Source organism: Pleurodeles waltl, chromosome 3_2, assembly GCF_031143425.1.
Source record: "Pleurodeles waltl isolate 20211129_DDA chromosome 3_2, aPleWal1.hap1.20221129, whole genome shotgun sequence".
NCBI lineage: Eukaryota > Metazoa > Chordata > Amphibia > Caudata > Salamandridae > Pleurodeles > Pleurodeles waltl.
The window spans coordinates 186,421,535-186,438,840 of record NC_090441.1 but is presented as its reverse complement, the minus strand read 5'-3'; the positions used below and the strand labels follow the sequence as shown (position 1 = coordinate 186,438,840).

At 48.7% G+C, this 17,306-nt stretch overlaps 1 protein-coding gene and 1 long non-coding RNA gene across 3 annotated transcripts in view; one reads left to right on the top strand and one right to left on the bottom strand.

Moving 5' to 3' along the window:
• IHH (Indian hedgehog signaling molecule) overlaps positions 1 to 17,306 on the top strand; it is a 154,784-nt gene that overhangs the window by 95,667 nt on the left and 41,811 nt on the right. For both annotated transcript variants that reach the window (XM_069227134.1, XM_069227135.1), the window contains exon 2: positions 4,933 to 5,194. In XM_069227134.1, the coding sequence (XP_069083235.1) occupies positions 4,933 to 5,194 (262 nt within the window). The remainder of the gene's footprint in view (positions 1 to 4,932; positions 5,195 to 17,306) is intronic.
• LOC138286667 (uncharacterized) overlaps positions 2,910 to 17,306 on the bottom strand; it is a 95,172-nt gene continuing 80,775 nt past the window's right edge. Inside the window, exon 3 of the long non-coding RNA XR_011202027.1 lies at positions 2,910 to 3,775. This is a non-coding gene — a long non-coding RNA (uncharacterized lncRNA). The remainder of the gene's footprint in view (positions 3,776 to 17,306) is intronic.

Sequence of the window (17,306 nt, the reverse complement as noted above, 5' to 3'; positions counted from 1 at the left end):
CTGCTTGTGTTGAGAAATCTACTCATGTGGCAGAACGAAGAAGTGCCCTCTGGCGCTCTGTGTGTTGCTGCTCACGCTGATTTTACAACGTGCGACAATCTCCGGGTGCTAAAGATCAGCATGAGCAGCGTGACGTACCGGAATTCCGCCGCCCACTGAACTCTGGGGAATCTTGCTGAGTTGTTCGGTGACTCTGTGGAATTCCACAGAGTGAATAGTTTTTCCTGCATTAAACAACCTTATTTATACTCCGTGATGTCTGCAAACCATGGTGTGCCTTGAAATCCATAAAAAAGGATTGCAGCACGAAACTAAGGCACACCTTGTGGATATGCACATGTTCAGTGGAATAACATACTCCTGTCATCCTAGACTTCAGTTCCAAGCTCTGAAGACTGTAATGTTCTTAAGACAGAGTCAGCTTAAGCAGGATCTTGTTAGCTAAAGATGGACAGAAGTAAAGTATGTTCAGGCTTCACAGGCCTGTTCATCCTTGAGTGTGATGTAGTTTACATGCGTTATAGCGGGCTGCAGCTCAAGGCATAATATGGTACTATCTTCCTTTTCATTTTAACTTAAATTTCATTCAAGGAAGGCCAGGCTCCATCCACTGGCCATCACTGGGATGCCCCAAAACAAATATTATTTTACACCCTGTGACATCACCCACCTCATATTGATCTTCTAGGTGCCTAGATACCTATAGGGAGATGTGATCTGTCACAAAGAAAAAATTACATGCAAGGATTCTAAATGGAAATTATTCACATAGTCATTAGCTTTCGTAACAAAATTGCCATGGATGTAGTCCTTGGGCCCATTGTGTAGTTTTAGTTTTGCATTGTACCATTTATGTAAGACTGTGCGAGGGGCACTGAAGCTCTTGTCTACTTGAGTAAAATGCTGCATTGTGAAAGGCGCGTGGGTGGAAGGGTGTTGTCTATGTTTTGATTCTCTGTGGGAAGTGTTTCCTTGTCATGCATGAGGCCAGCCGAGATGTGGTTATCGTGTTATGAGATGCAGCACTGAGTGCGATGGAGGAAGAAGTGTGAGACACAGGCGTGCAGTTTATCGCCTTTATTAAGCTGGCAGTTCTGATCAGCTCTGCAGTTCCTGCTATGCTATTTAAAGATCACACTGCACTTTGATGATTACTGCACTGGGTTGATCGTAGTTTCTGTTTATGGTCCTGAGCAGGCATAGGTTTGAGGGAGAGACAGTGGAGAGATTTGCTGCATGGACTTTAGAACAATCACCCCTTGTATGACTGTCACTGTAAGATGTCAAGGCGCACTCATGGAATGTAGTTTGTTGGCACTTGAAGGGGTGAACTAAATTAGAGTCCTCCAGTGGCATGTGGGAGATGTCTTCAGTTATTCTGTGTCTGTTCACTTGGTGAGTGGTTTGTTGCTGATGGATGTGACCCTCAGTAGTCTTGTCTTATGTGAGTGTAAGAGGGCCCAGCTGTATAAAGGTGCAATTACGTGGCTTGTTTGAGCTACAATCGGCTGAACGGCTGCTGATGTTATAATATTAGCATCAGTAGGGGCAGGGAGGGCCGTGCATGAATTCACATTGGCATGTAATACCAGGCTGGAGACACGTAAGCCCTTCATAACTTACTCAGACATGTAAAGTTTTCAGAGTTTGCCAACATGAGGAGAGTGTACAGTTCAACCTGTACTTGGAGACCCATATTTATGGAAAAGTGGTACAGCGCAGCGAGTGTGCCATATTTAAGGAATAAAGCGCATTCCTGTCCTTTTCCCCTGCGCTGGCGCACAATAGGCAGCCTAGTGCCAACTCAGGCACCCTTGCACCTTGGTGCCAGGGCACGTCCGTTGCATGCAGGAGAACCTTCCTGCACAAAACAGTCCTTTGAGGTGTATTCCTCTATGTGTGCTGCAGAATGTAGCACGCATAGAAAGAGGAAGTACAGAGGAGAAATTAAGATATTTAATCTGGAAATGTGTCACACACCACCCGTTGGACGCCTCCTTGGTGCAGAGTAAGGCGACGCAGCCGTTTGCGCTTCCTTGCCTTACTCCATATTTTTGAGGCCATCCAAAGCCATACAAAGTGGCTTTGCTTAGCATCAAAAATATGACTTAGTGGTTTGCATCACACATGTACCACACTGCGTGGTGCAAACATGGCACAAACTGCTCATAAATCTGGCCGGTAGACTGCAAATTATACCTGAAGGAGCAATTATTGTTCTGGATTCAACCTAAGTAGATAGTGTAGTTATCTTGACCCCGGGCATGTTATAGCTCCTCGTCTGACCTGTAAATGCTCCTGGAACCCTTCGGATCTTGGCCAGTGGTGATTTCACTGGCATGTACTGAGAGAACAGTGGTATGATGATCCGTGGTGCATGCCCGGAGCACAGCGTCCTATCTTTTCGTATTGCTTGAGTTTAATATGTAGTTAAAGTGATTCTTTCCCATGGGGGCTCTGGATGAAAATGATTACAGCATTGATCGCTGTGTTGGCCATCACCCCATTTTGTACTGTTATAGGGCCTCATTATGACCCTGGCGGGCGGCGGAGGCCGCCCGCCAGGATCCCGCCCTCCAAATTACCGCGCCGCGGTCAAAAGACCGCGGCGGGTATTACGAGTTTTCCCCTGGGCTGGCGGGCGGTTCCAGTAAAACCGCCCGCCAGCCCAGGGGAAAACGACCTTCCCACGAGGATGCCGGCTCGTAATCGAGCCGGCGGAGTGGGAAGGTGCGACGGGTGCAGTGGCACCCGTCGCGTATTTCAGTGTCTGCAAGGCAGACACTGAAATACTTTTCGGGGCCCTCTTACGGGGGCCCCTGCCGTGCCCATGCCATTGGCATGGGCACGGCAGGGGCCCCCAGGGGCCCCGCGACCCCCCCTACCGCCATCCTGTTCATGGCGGCTTTCCCGCCATGAACTGGATGGCGGCAGGGGGGGTCAGAATCCTCATGGCTGCGGAGCGCGCTCCGCAGCCATGGAGGATTCCAAAGAGCAGCGGAAAGTCAGCGGGAGACCGCTGACTTTCCGCTTCTGACCGCGGCTGAACCGCCGCGGTCAGAATGCTCATTGGAGCACCGCCAGCCTGTTGGCGGTGCTCCCGTGGTCGGTGGCCCTGGCGGCCACCGGCCGCCAGGGTCAGAATGACCCTCATAGTCTGAGGCAGTCGCAGGTTGCGAGCTCAGGGAACCGGTTCCCTGGAGGCGATTCTGCAGCGCTGCCCGTATGCCGGACACTCAGGGGCATATTTACGAGCCCCTTGCGTCGCAGCTGCATGACCTTTTTTGATACCCAAACAGTGCAATCCTCTCAACCAATCTGCAGCACAAAGCAGTCCTGCATGCAACGCAGACACCCTTGCACCATGGTTTAAATGTGCCTGCATTGGTGCTAGGCAGCCATTAGTGCCCCAGCGCAGGGGGGAAGGACAAGAATGCGCTGTATTGCACAAATAAGGTGCGTTTCTGCATTTCACATTGGCGAGGGCAGCGCAGCTGGAAGACTTGCAGTGACACCCTGCGCCAATTCCCATAAATACGACCCTCATGCTTTAAAGATGGACCAGGCTTTGGCTACTGTAAGTTTGTTGCTCTTGCTCTTTCTGTGAGTGACACAGGTCACAACTCTGGCGCATCCTTCTGAACATTGATGTCAAGTGGGTGACATCAAATGTCTTTACGTCTGTGATTTCCTGGGGGAAGGATGGGGAGATATTGTCTTACTCCAGTAAGATGCTGTCATTCAGTGTCAGTATCCAGTTTAACGAGTCAGTGGCCTGCAAGAAAGGATAAAAAGAGATGTTCAGTTTATCCCAAGTTTGAGAAAACTCATTTTAAGAATAAAGTGGTGAGAGGATTTCAGCCTGTGAATGTAATAGAGATCTGCAGGTATGTGGGGGCAGTTTTTTTGTACAGGCCAGAGGGATGACTAGTGAAAGGTGTGTCTGGTTTGGAGATACAGGTAGTCAGTGGTGCGGCATGGACATTGTATGTGGGCGATGAGACTGAAGGCTGTGAACTGTGTAAGGGTCGGGGCACCTGCGGCACAGTTCTATTTGATACATACTTGCTGCCTGTAATTAAGGCATTACAGCCCTGGCAGAGCAGTGGGTGTGCATCTATTGGACTACAAACCAGAAAGGATTATGGATATACGTAGATGGAACAAATAGGGCACTTCAGAGAGGGCAGGAAACCGATACAAAGGACACTGAGAATAGCGTAACAAGTGTAATGAAAAGGACACTGCAAGTAGAACAACAGGTGTAATAAATAGGGCAGTGAACATAGGTCTCTAGGTCTAGAAACCGGACATTGCAAGTAGCGTAAACGGTGTAATGAACAGGAGGCTGCGAGTAGCGCACCAGGGTTAATGAACAGGGTGCTGCAGGTGGGGCAGTTGTGTAATTACGGTGCTGTGGGTGGGGCAACTGGTGCATACCTGGGAGCTGGATGAGGGCAGCAGGCCTAGAAATAGAAGTGTTGTTTTTTATTCGTTGTCTTGTACATTTATATTACGTGTGTTATAAATTTGTATGATTCTTTGTACTTTTATCCTTTATATGGGTATATTAAAAACTCTAGTTTTGCACCAACAGGTGAGTTTTTTGTTGTTTAGAAAGATAGAAGAATGAACACCCTTTTTTGTTTTTTGATCAATTAGCCCACAGATAGGGGATCTACTATTGTTTTTCATCTAGATTAAAAATATTTAGATTGATACAAATTAAATGTTTTCTATGTTACATATGATGTGCTCCACTATTTTGTAAGTCTAGAAATAGAAGTGTGTTTGCTCAAGACCCCTGGAAGTTGGTGAATAATTAGGACAGAGCAGCAAACTATGAGTCAGGTCTAAAGTGTGTGCACTCTTAGGTAGGTAGATGGGTGTAACTGCGTGCGCCTAAAAGCGTTTCTTCTCTTGCCATCCTAGCGCTGCAAGGACCGGCTGAACTCCCTGGCCATCTCTGTCATGAACCAGTGGCCCGGGGTCAAACTGCGGGTCACCGAGGGCTGGGATGAAGATGGCCACCACTCTGACGAGTCGCTGCACTACGAAGGACGCGCGGTGGACATTACCACCTCAGACCGGGACCGGAACAAGTACGGCATGCTGGCCCGGCTAGCGGTGGAAGCTGGATTCGACTGGGTCTACTATGAGTCCAAGGCGCACATCCACTGCTCGGTGAAGTCTGGTAAGGGCTTAACTTCTACTGAGAGTCGTTTCTTGCAATGTGGGTGGCTTGTCTTGTCCATATCTATTCTTCTTGAATATGTTGTTTCCACTGGTGGCGTTTCAGTCCAAAAACACTAATCCAGTGTTAGGCCTTCTTCAGGGTCCATCCCACATTCACCATAGAGGTTTCCATAGTAACGATTATTGTCTTCATCCCTTCTAAAGCATCTCTTATTCCCATTGCTCTTAACACGATGCGGTGGGGCACAAACCACTCGGAGCAGACTTCACAAACACACACATTATAAAATGTCAGTAAAAGCCCTCTTGGTGCCAGATAAGAAACCATTGCTTTTCACATTCTGTTAATATATGAACCGATCTCTTTATCCATACATCTTGGAGCGGAAGTTTAGAGGGTGGGGTCCTTCTCACGGAGAAGGGCTGTGCTCTAAGAAGTGTTGGTAGATCTGTGATTTCTGAATGGAGAGGCCTTTCTCTTGGCCCTGGATGCTGGCATTGTGGATGTCAGTGGACTATAGTCCATCTTAACCAGTGGCCTTGAATCAGTTGTAAAATTAGGACTGAGGAATTGTGCTCCCACTCTCGTTTTCTGGAACTCGAGGGGATGACGATGAGACCAATAGCCAATCAGAGAGCACAGGACTGTTCCGTGTGAGCAAGAAGAGGTACAGATTGCACCATCCACTTGTCAATTAAAGCCCTGCACACCATCCAGAGCCCTGGCCGGAAGTCCCTCCTTTACGCGGGACTTCCAGCCCACATTACCGCCATTAACTGCTGATGGTTCAAGAATGTGGAGGTCCCGTTTAAGGAGTAGATCTTTCCCCACACCAGAGCCAGGCCTAGAGGGTCTCGCCTTCGACCACTTGGGTTTTCTGGTGTGACCATCACAAGTAATCTGGTCTCATTCCAGATTCTACTGTGGACCCTTGAATCAGACACAGATACGCAGTTGTGCACAGTTGCTTCTTGTGTTGACTAATATAAAGTGCTCAGAACATTTCCACAACAGTTCTAGACATAAATGCATTTCAGACAACTTTATTGGTAAATGCCATGCTTCTCATCATGAGTTTACTCACACAGAAGACCAGCTACAGTGCAAGCCTCCAGATTGAATCCCTAGTACAACTAGTCTTGCTCAATGCCTTTTACCCCTCAGATAGCGCCTCGTCAGGGGTAGGTGTACCAGTGTAACACTACCTGAAACAACCTACAAGTTACAGGTAGAGTAGAATCACATTTCATTTTCAGTCCATCCGTCAAAGGTAGGGACACTTCTAAGTACATCTCACTTGAGTCACACAATGGACCATTGAGTTGAACTCAGAATCATATATGGTATTCTACATAATGTCTATGAATCCATAGATTTCATTGAGTTTGTTTCAAGTGTTTTTACACAGACACACAGACCTGGTGTGCTGCCAGTGACGCAACACTGTACCATCATGACTCTCATCAGTGATAGGACTGGATACCACCATACCCTCCCTCACCTGGGAGAAGACTGGATACCACCAGACCCTCCCTCACCTGGGAGAAGACTGGATACCACCAGATCCTCCACCTGGGACAAGACTGGATACCACCAGACCCTCCCTCACCTGGGAGAAGACTGGATACCACCAGACCCTCTATCACCTGGGAGAAGACTGGATACCACCAGATCCTCCACCTGGGACAAGACTGGATATCACCATCCCCTCCCTCACCTGGGACAAGACTGGATACCACCAGACCCTCCTCACCTAGGACAAGACTGAATACCAACAGACCCTCCCTCACCTAGGACAAGAGCAGATATCACCAGACCCTCCTCACCTGGGACAAGACTGAATACCACCAGACCCTCCCTCACCTAGGACAAGAGCAGATACCACCAGACCCTCCCTCACCCGGGAGAAGACTGGATACAGAGTAGGAGTGGTCAAGTAGGGGGAAGGTAACCTAAGGTACAGCAGAAAGTGTGGCCAAGGAGGATGAATGTACCCTGAGGTACAGAGTAGGAGTGGTCAAGTAGGAGGAAGGTACTGTGAGGTACAGAAATAGGAGTGGTCAATGAGGATGAAGTACCCTGAGCTACAGCAGTAGGAGTGGCCACGGAGGATGAAAGTACCCTGAGGGACAGTAGTAGGAGTGGTCAGGAAGGATGAAGGTACCCTGAGGGACAGCAGAAGCATCAAGGTCAAGGGGCAAACTATCCTCAGGTATTCCTTTGAGTATGCTAGAGAGGAGCAGAAGCTTCTGGGCATTTGTAAAAAAATCGAAAACTAAATTAATAAGTAGAAATAAAACAACTAAGGCAACGGGAGTGATGGATACCTTAGTGTGTGATACTTACCACGGTAAGTTTACTCTGTGGTTCTGGAAAAGTGGGAAGAATCTGATCAGAGGTGTGATGGGTTCTTTGTGGCATCACATGGCTTGGGTGGTCCTGTTTTGAAAGACTTCTGTTCTCCCACCTCTGGTTGTTACTCCGAGTCCTGTCTCCTTCTCCAAATACTGTTTCTACAAGGTCTGTGGGACTCGGTTGGCTGAAGAAGCTCCCCCTGTTTTCTGCGACAGCGGTCACGCAAAGGGAGGGCGGCAGGCGGCACCCACTGTGCCCACCCTTCAAGAACCAAGAAGCGCCCACTCCCATGGTGGGGGAAATACGGCCCCTCACACTATCTGGCTATCATCCCTCTCTGTGTCAAATGATCTGGCGCAGGGGCAGAGCCACTGGTCCGTCTGTAGCAGCATCTACACCTTTGTCATATCCGTGACTCGCATCAACCCAATAACGCATCAGGAGCCAGGCGTGGGTGTCTTCCCTGACCCCTCCACATGTATCCTTGTACTTGTGGCTTTACTGCAGGAATGTGTGGCCCAAGGGGACAGATTATCTCCGTCGCTGGTCCTGCAGATCCTGTAGATCAGGCCGCGATAACAGGGAGAGGTCTGAGCCCTCCCCGTGCGCTGCGTAATTACGCACGGCTTTCGTACGCTGGATAGGGGGTAGAAGGGAGACAACAGCTTGCAACTTGCACAACGGCCTCGCAGTACCACCTGCCTCCCTAGTGCCTCACTGTACCACCTACTTCCCATGTGCCTCACAGTACCACCTGCTTCCCATGTGCCTCACTGTACCACCTACTTCCCATGTGCCTCACAGTACCACCTGCTCCCCATTTGCCTCACAGTACCCCATGTGCCTCACTGTACCACCTACTTCCCATGTGCCTCACTGTACCACCTGCTTCCTATGTGCCTCACAGTACCACCTGCTCCCCATGTACCTCACAGTACCACCTGCTCCCCATGTGCCTCACAGTTCCACCTGCTCCCCATGTGCCTCACAGTTCCACCTGCTTCCTATGTGCCTTGAGACAGCGGACTAACCACCTGCTACCCATGTGCCTCACAGTACCACCTGCCTCACAGTACCATCTGCTTCCTATGTGCCTCACAGTACCACCTGCCTCACAGTACCACCTGCTTCCTATGTGCCTCACAGTACCACCTGCCTCACAGTGCCACCTGCTTAACATGTGCCTCACAATACCACCTGCCTCACAGCCTCCTGCCTCCCATGTGCCTCACAGCTCCCTCCCTCTCCATGTGCCTCACAGTACCACCTGCCTCTCATGGGCCTCATAGACTCCAGCCTTCCTAAGTGCATGGCAGTACCCCATCTTTGCATGTGCCTCATAGTATCCCTGCCTACAATGTGATTCACAGTCCCCCCTGACTCCCATGTGCCTCACAGCCCCCTGACTCCCATGGGCATCGAAGACCTCCTGCCTCTCCGTGTAAACGAGCACCGCAGTAGAACTCCTCCCTGCTGCCCCGCTCCCCCCCCCCCCCCCCCCCGCCATCGCTGTACGCTACGTCCGTGTTCCACAGAGACGGCCCCGGGGCCGCGAGAGTGAAGCTGGGACCGCGGACTAGCAGGAGGTGCTGGGCGGTTTGGAGTTACGGCGAGGGCGGAGGATGCCAGTAGGGCCCGAATACATTGTTTTATGGCTCTTAATATCCGGGACCTGTGTCTCACAGCACTTCAAGGATATTCACCATGACACAGAGGTGTGGTGGGGTCCAAGGGGGCCAAAGGAGTCAAAAAATGCCGACAAACAGACAGAGAAATTACTTAAACGATAAAGGAAAAAATATTGAGTGCAGATGGAGCGAGAGAACGGGAAGGAAGGAGAATAGAATGCAAATAAGGAGAAAAAGTCGGAGAACAAAAAGGGAGCAGGATGGGAACAGACTCAAATGAAGAATGGAAAGAAGAATGAAAGAAACAAAAAGGAAGGAAGGAAGACGATGGGACGAACAAATACAATGAAAAATAGGAAGAGGAAAAGAAATAAGCAGAGCTTGCAAATAGAATGAAATAATGAAAAGAAGACATAGGAGACAGAAGTAAGGTTGAGGGAAGGAAGACAACGAACTAACAAATGGATAGAAAGAGAAGGGTAGAGTAAAGGGGGCAGGAAGGACGAGAGGACAGTAAGAAGAAAGGACGGAACAAGAAAATAATTAATTAATTGGAAAAGGGATGGAAAGAAGGAAAATGATCTAGGCAGATAACCGACGACAGAAGGATAGAAGCAAGAACGAAAGAAGAATGGACACACAGAAAGAAAGATGGAAAATGGAATGAAAGGAGAATGCAAAAAAGAAAGAAAGGATAATAAAAAGCATAAAAGATGGACGGAAAGGATGGCAGGATGAAAGAAGAATGAAAAGAAAGAAAGAAGATGAAGACAATGAAAGAAAGAAAGAGGGGTAAATGCAGTTTGTGCCCACATTTCTGCGGAGTCGTGCTGTGAAGGGCAGTAGTTGGCATATTTTCCTGGAGCGAACAATATTCACTTGCTCCCCTGGCATCATGTGGACTCGTGCACTGTGGTCCATAATGTAATGTCCTCGAGCTCAGAGTGGGGTATTTTATTTTCCTGGCCAGTGCCCTCCCTTGAGTTAAGGGGTGATGGACCAGGGAGAGGACCAGTGTGGAGAGAGAGGGGAGCACCCCCCTCCGGGCCACGTGGCCAGGCCTGCAGAAGGAGCTGGAGTGAGCAGGGCAGGGGGCGCACACCCCTCTGGTGGTGCCCAGGTAACCTGCACACACCCTCACTGCGTCCTGGACCTGAGACTGCGTAACCGAATGAGAGTACATTTTATGTGCAGAAGATCAAACGTCACTTATTGTTTCAGCCTTTTAGCAGGAGGGGCGTGCCCCCGCTGCCCCCTCGCCTCAGGAAATAGAGCGCGCAATCTCCGCGTTTCCCTTCGTGACTGTGTTCTCGCCGACATGTCAAGGAAATGAACACAATCCGCGCTCTCGGGCCTCAGAAGGACTCCCCTTTGAATGCTCGGGAGGTGTTGAAATGCCCCCGGGTAGGGCACCGGCCACTGCACATGTCCCCCCGGGGATGAAAGCAGGGGATGGGAGGGGGCGTCAGCGCACACCCGGCTCCTTGCAGGTCTGACGCACTTGTTTGCTTGATTATTTTGAGGTATTAGGCGGGAACCCAGCGCTACCCGCCCGAGAGAGACCCTCTCATTTGTGCCAATTACAAGTTGTGCGTTTCCTCTTTCTGAAATACTTTATATTTGGTTTTAATTGTCAGGCGGAGCTGGCAGGAAAAGGGAGGAGGCCGAGGCTGCCACCTCAAAGCCTCACACTGAGGGTCTGTAAGGAAGGGCACCTCCTGGGGGTGCGGGGTGGCCTGACCGGGGCTTATCCTATCAGCTGGGACGGGGTCCTTGCAAAGTTAGGGGGTGTAATATGGAGTGGGGTGAGGAGCTGTGGTAAGAACTGGTCTGTAGAAGAGGGGAGGGTGTGAAATCCAAGGCCTGTAACCTTCTGGGTCCAGGTAAGAGGTACTAACATGAAGGTGGTGGTACACCCACAGGGCAATAATCTTTTGGGTCCCAGCGGTACTAACCTTTGAAGGTGGTGGTACACTCAAAGACCAGTAATCTTCTGGGTCCCAGCAGTACTAACCTTTGAAGGTGGCGGTACACTCAAAGGGCAGTAATCTTCTGGGTCCCAGCGGTACTAACCTTTGAAGGTGGTGGTACACTCAAAGGCCAGTAATCTTCTGGGTCCCAGCAGTACTAACCTTTGAAGGTGGCGGTACACTCAAAGGGCAGTAATCTTCCGGGTCCCAGCTGAGAGGTACTAACCTGAGAAGGTGGTGGTACACCCAAAGGCCTGTAACCTTCTGGGTCCCAGCGGTACTAACCTTTGAAGGTGGCGGTACACTCAAAGGGCAGTAATCTTCTGGGTCCCAGCGGTACTAACCTTTGAAGGTGGTGGTACACCCAAAGGGCAGTAATCTTCTGGGTCCCAGCGGTACTAACCTTTGAAGGTGGTGGTACACCCAAAGGGCAGTAATCTTCTGGGTTCCAGCTAAGAGGCGGCAGCCAGCCCAGCTCCTCTTTGCATGACTTGTCCATGGCATTCATAAGGTGTCCGGACACCTCTCCAGACTGTGGCACCCGTACCTGGGCCAGAGAACCATCTCAGGTGATGGTCCTGGTCACGTGCGCACACTCCTGGGGCATCAGAAGATGGGAGGAAGACTCTTGGATGGTGCAAAAGGTGAGAATAGGCGAGTGTTTGCAGGGAACGCCCTTTAAGTGCGAACATGTAGTGAGTGTGCAGACTAGCGGGCACAGAAACAAAATCTAAAAGCAGAAAGAGCACAGGGGGTTCTACAAGTAACAATGTGAGGGACTTAGGCAGATGAGAGAGGTCTCCCGGCCTGGCAGGCCTTGCCCTACTCTAGAGATATGTATCCACAGAATGCATTCATGGGATGTTTCTCTGAAAAACACTATTTGAACAAAAATATGAATCATTTATATATTGAAGCTGAAAATGAGAAAAAACATCTTTACTTTCGCTGGGCAGTGGCAGAACCTAAAGGAGCCCCGCAAATGTACTTCATGCCATGCACACGACTGTCTCTTGCATTGAAAACTGAGGTGCTGGGTCTGAACCGTGCACAGAATTATATGCAAATAAAGTCAAGATTCAGGCAGATGAGAGTCCAGGGCCCTTGAAAAGGCTGTCTGGTTCCTGTGCATCTAAACTGATTTCAGGCTCTCAGTTTCTGCTTCCAGGCACGACTTGATTTTTCCAGCTTTTGAAACAAGTCTTTAAGGGATTTCCATCAGGTGAGGGTGATGTTTTAATCAGATTGTCAATGAACACAAACTCACCAGAGACGGTAGTTAATGTCTGCCCTCCCCAGCATCCGAGCACCCACCCAGTATGGACGTCAGCAGCTGCGGGGGTTGTTCACGCTGGCCGGGTGGCAGCAGACAGGGGCGAAGCTTCAGGGGAGGTGTTTGGGGTATTACACCCCCCTAATAAATGTAGTTTCTAGAAAACAGTTGGGTGCAGGAGCTTTCAGTTGGGTATGGTGAGGTGTCTGTCGGATTTCATAAGGAATTTTTACATAAACACCCAAAAACCCGCCCACACTCTCTCCTCTTTCTGTTCTGAAAGTCTTCAAAATGTTGGTTATTTTACACAATATTGTGGGCCTGATTTACACTTTTCTAGTGCTGCATTTGCGCCATTTTTTGATGCAAAAGGTTCACAAATGTACAAAATATAATTGAATTTTGTAAGTTTAGCGCCGCTTTTGCATCAAAAAATGACGCAAATGCGCAACTAAAAAGGTATAAATCAGGCCCCATGCTTTCTCTCACTTAGTACCCCTACTGATCCATTTTTGTCTCCCTTTCCACTGCCCCTTTAGCCCTTCTTATGCCCCCGGCTTGTCGCATAATGTATTTTGACATCATATGCCGGTGTGATTGTTGGAACATCTGCAGCTCACACCCCCAGGTCTTACTGACCGAGCTACGCCCCAAAGGCCCAGATTTATTATTCTTTGACACAAGGCAACCCTGCACCAAAGTTAATGCTGCCTTGAGTCAAAGGGAGAGAGGAAAAATGTGCTACATGGACTAAGACATGGTGCATTTTTCCCTACTGCAGCGCGGGCGCTCTTTTGCAGCCAGGTGCCAGTGCGTACCCCCGGCGCCATAGTTCGAGGGTGCGTGAATTCTTTGAAGCATGGGTTTTGTACTGGAAGGGTAACCCAGAAGAAAGGCTACCTCTGAAGACTTTTCCCACGTTGTCCAATACAACAACCAAGCAAACTGGGAAAAACAAAGAAAAATGTAAATCTTTCCCTTCATTACACCTGCCTTTAGGAGATGTAAAGTTTGGGTGCAAATCCCTGCCTACCAGTGTTTGTAGATAGGGATTTGCATCAAAACCCACAGTTGGCTCCATGGGAAAGTCCACGCATCACTCCTGGAAAACATCCTTTACTTTGGGAAACTATTGAAAGCAAATACTGATTTGAATTAGATTGTAAATCCAAGCATAACACTTTCCCCTGGGTTGGCTCACAAAAGTGATGGAAACCCAGTGCACACTATTAGTAAATTTGACTTCAATGCCCGCCGCTCAGCAACATCATCATCTTTCCCAGCTCCCTGAAGTCCTATCCAAGGACTTCTGGCAGCTGGGAAAGGAGATGGGGTGGGGCACAAATGAGAGAAAACTTCAGCACCTTTGCCTTCTCACTTAAGGCACCAGCAGGACTTCTCACTGCAGCTCTGGGCCACTTTCTTCTACTCTGGCAGCTTTTGATTTAGCAAAGATGTTGAACTTTTCAACAAAAAAGTCAGACATTCCAACTTTGCACAGCCCTTCGTAAGGCGCCAGCGTTAGTACGGATAGAACGATGCTGTTGATAAAGCTACAGACTATAGACCTGATAGTTCAGACCAAATCTAAAGAAAACATGTACAATATAGAACACAAACACATCTTCTCACCGCAGAGACATATTGCATCAAAGTTTGTACACAAGTGTGTAGGTGTGTGTACATGAAAGCCATTTCGTGTGCATTGCTACGTTTGTGATAGCGCATCAGCGTGCCAGTTTGCACACAAGTGTGTAGTTGTGCTCGATACAATCCTAGTTTTTTGTGTGAGAGCCTGTACAAGATGCACGAGCCAAGTGTAAACATGTTTCTGCGCTTGTGTACACCTTGTTTGTGTCTCACGACATCAGTGTGTTTGTATGTGTGTATGTTTGCGTGGGTGTGTGTGTGTCTGTGCGTGCATGTGCATCAAAAAACTAAAAGTGCAGTTATATTTGCCTCGGTCCGCCTAATAACTTTCCCTACTATCAAAGCGCGCGTGCAGTTAGAATAGTAAACACACACTTTTTAACGGTCAATGGCCGGTCCTCATAATTATAGGTATGTCATGTTGTGTGTGTTTGTATGTGTGTGTGTATTTGTGTGTGTGCGCCCACTCCCTGCAGGAGGGTTAGGGAATTTCTGATGTTCATGAACCTGAAGTGTGGGTAGAACACCTGTCTCGGTGTATGATCTGCACACTGGGTGGGTCAGTGTTTGCCACGGGGGTGTATGTATGAAGTATTTGTATTGCACAAACTTAACCAAAAGGCAGCAGAGTGCTGTACAGGGCTAAAGGCAAGGACACATCAACAAGTGATTGCAGAGGTAGCTGGATTCTGGGAGCAGAGGTATACTGTTACTGCATTGTGATGTAGTGGTCTTTAAAGGGATGTGTCTTCAACCTCTATGAACTGGAGCAGTACAAGGCATGTTGTGTCTGATCATGGATGCATAGGCGATACCAGTGTGTGAAGTGGAAGGAAGTGTGCTCATGCACTTTTTTCCACTTAGACAGAGAACCTGACTGCTGCTCACTGCCTTGCTTCACACACAAGCATCCTTTGAAGGTTCGTAAGTCAGGGCCCCGGAGGTGCTGGGCCCCCAGCACAGGGATGCTTTGCCCCTCATGTTCAGAAAGTGGGGTTACTAAAAACCCTTAGACCTTTCTCTTCTGTCAACCTTCTATTAGTACCTCCACTTTCAGTCTGATTGCTGGTGTCTACACCTAGAGAATTGTGTCTTCCTAGTGCCTCGAAGACACTCTGTGATTTACAATGCCCCAATCAACCAAGCTCAACAAACTGGAGGTTCATTAACACAGACCTAAACTCCACAATAACCACAAATGAAATACTTAATGACATACAAACTTTGCAACAACTAGGTGCAAAGAGTAGACCTGCAAACTCACACCTTGCCTCTATGTGATGCCTCTTGACAACGTAACCCGTTGAGGAGCCGAAATCACCCAGTGGCAGGGAAAGCAAGTTGAAAACAACTATAAACAGCGGGTTTTCAGCTCGTTATCGGGTGGCGTAAGCAACTAAAAGGTGTGAAAACACCCCAGGACATCGGTGACAGCCGAGAACAGTGGTTCCAACCTTTTGACGTCTGTGGAACCCCCCACTTTATCAGTACTGGAACCCAGGGACCCCCACTGAATCATTATTGGAATCCAGGGAGCCCCCCAATAAGTCATTACTGAAAGCTGGGCACCCAATCTGTTGAAATTATTACATTTTCTAAGCAGTCACAGACCCCCTAAGAAGGCTCTGCGGACCCCCAGGGGTCCCCGGACCACAGGTTGGGAAACACTGGCCTAGATAACCCTGCTAACTTACAAAATATTTTTACATTGTGAGGAAGGGGGACTTGGATGGGACGAGGCCTGGTGTTGAGAGTCGCTAAGAGACACTCTGCCAATCACCAAGCCCCTCCATCCCCTGCAAAAAACAAAAAACAGAATGTCTCTTAGTGACTCTCAACACCAGGCCCCGTCCCATCCAAGGTCCCCTTCCTCACAATGTAAAAATATTTTGTAAGTTGGCAGATACGAAAAAGAGACATGAAAAACAAATCCTGTAGCAGAGACCAGTGGCATGGAATATGAAATGGACTGACCCACTTACCAAGCTAGGGATAACTTCTGGTATGTTTCTGCAGTGGCAAGAAAAGAGCGAGACACACATCACTCAATGCCAGGGTGCTGGGGAGGTCTGGGGAGGGCTCCCTCTGTACTGTATGAGTCACTGCAGTCTGACGATAGTGCACCCAACAAGGGGCCACCAGTGAGAGCACATGGACAGATCTGATGCAGCCACTCTGGGTTCCATGTTCGCTATGGTCCCCTCAGCATCATCAGATAAACATCCGGCAGGTCCACATACTCACTTTTAAGTCCAGGAAGGGCGGGCTAGAGAGCTGTGAAAGGGACAAAGGCACAGCCTGTCCCTAGCATAGAAAACATGATCCTTGTTCACAACCAGTGCAGGATGTTAATTAACAATATGGGGCATACTTATCATGCAATTGTGTCTCCCTTGAGTCATGTAATGGGGCGTAAGGGCCATGCAATTAGTAAGGAAGAGTTATCCAGCCATGCAAGGCCACCTTTTGTGACCCTGCGTGGCCTGAGAAATCTAGAGTAACGCAACGCAGCTCAAATCGCTGCCTTGCATTACTCTGTGGCAGGGAGGCGTTCCATGGGTGGAGGCTGGGTGTTCCCGTGCAACACCCATGGATTATGGCACATTCACAGATTTACTATTACTGGTAGACCTGAAAATGCATTAAAATGCTACCCCTCCCCAGGTGAGGCGTAACAAGGAGAAATATGTTAGTTCCCCCTCAAATTTTCCTCTTTCTATGTATGCTGCATTCTGCAGCACACATTAAAAAAAAGAAAATGTCTCAGAGGGTTGTTTTTGTGCAGGAAGGTGTCCCTGTCTGCAACACAGGCACCCTTCCTCCATGCCTGCTTTGTCACTAGGCAGCACATTCATCAACAGCACAGGGACATTTTTTGATAAATGTGCCCCTGCGTGCATGAACTACAGCAGGCACTCCGCCGCTTACAGGTTGCATAGTCCGGTCTCTGGACTATATTTTGATGTATTTTCAGGAAAATGTAAAGCTTGACAAGTCATAATCATAAAAATCAGAACTCATATCATAATATACTTTTTAATTAGCGGAACTAAAGTTTGGGAAATAGATAGCATTTAAAGTGTAGTGGATCACATATAGCACCAGCCAATGGAGAAGCAAAAGAGCCCTGACAGAGCAGATGATCCAGCAGACAAGGTTGTGTGAATTGCACATCACAGCAGCTTGAGTGGTTTCAGGAGAGAGGTGACTGCGAACAGATCAGCAAAAATCAA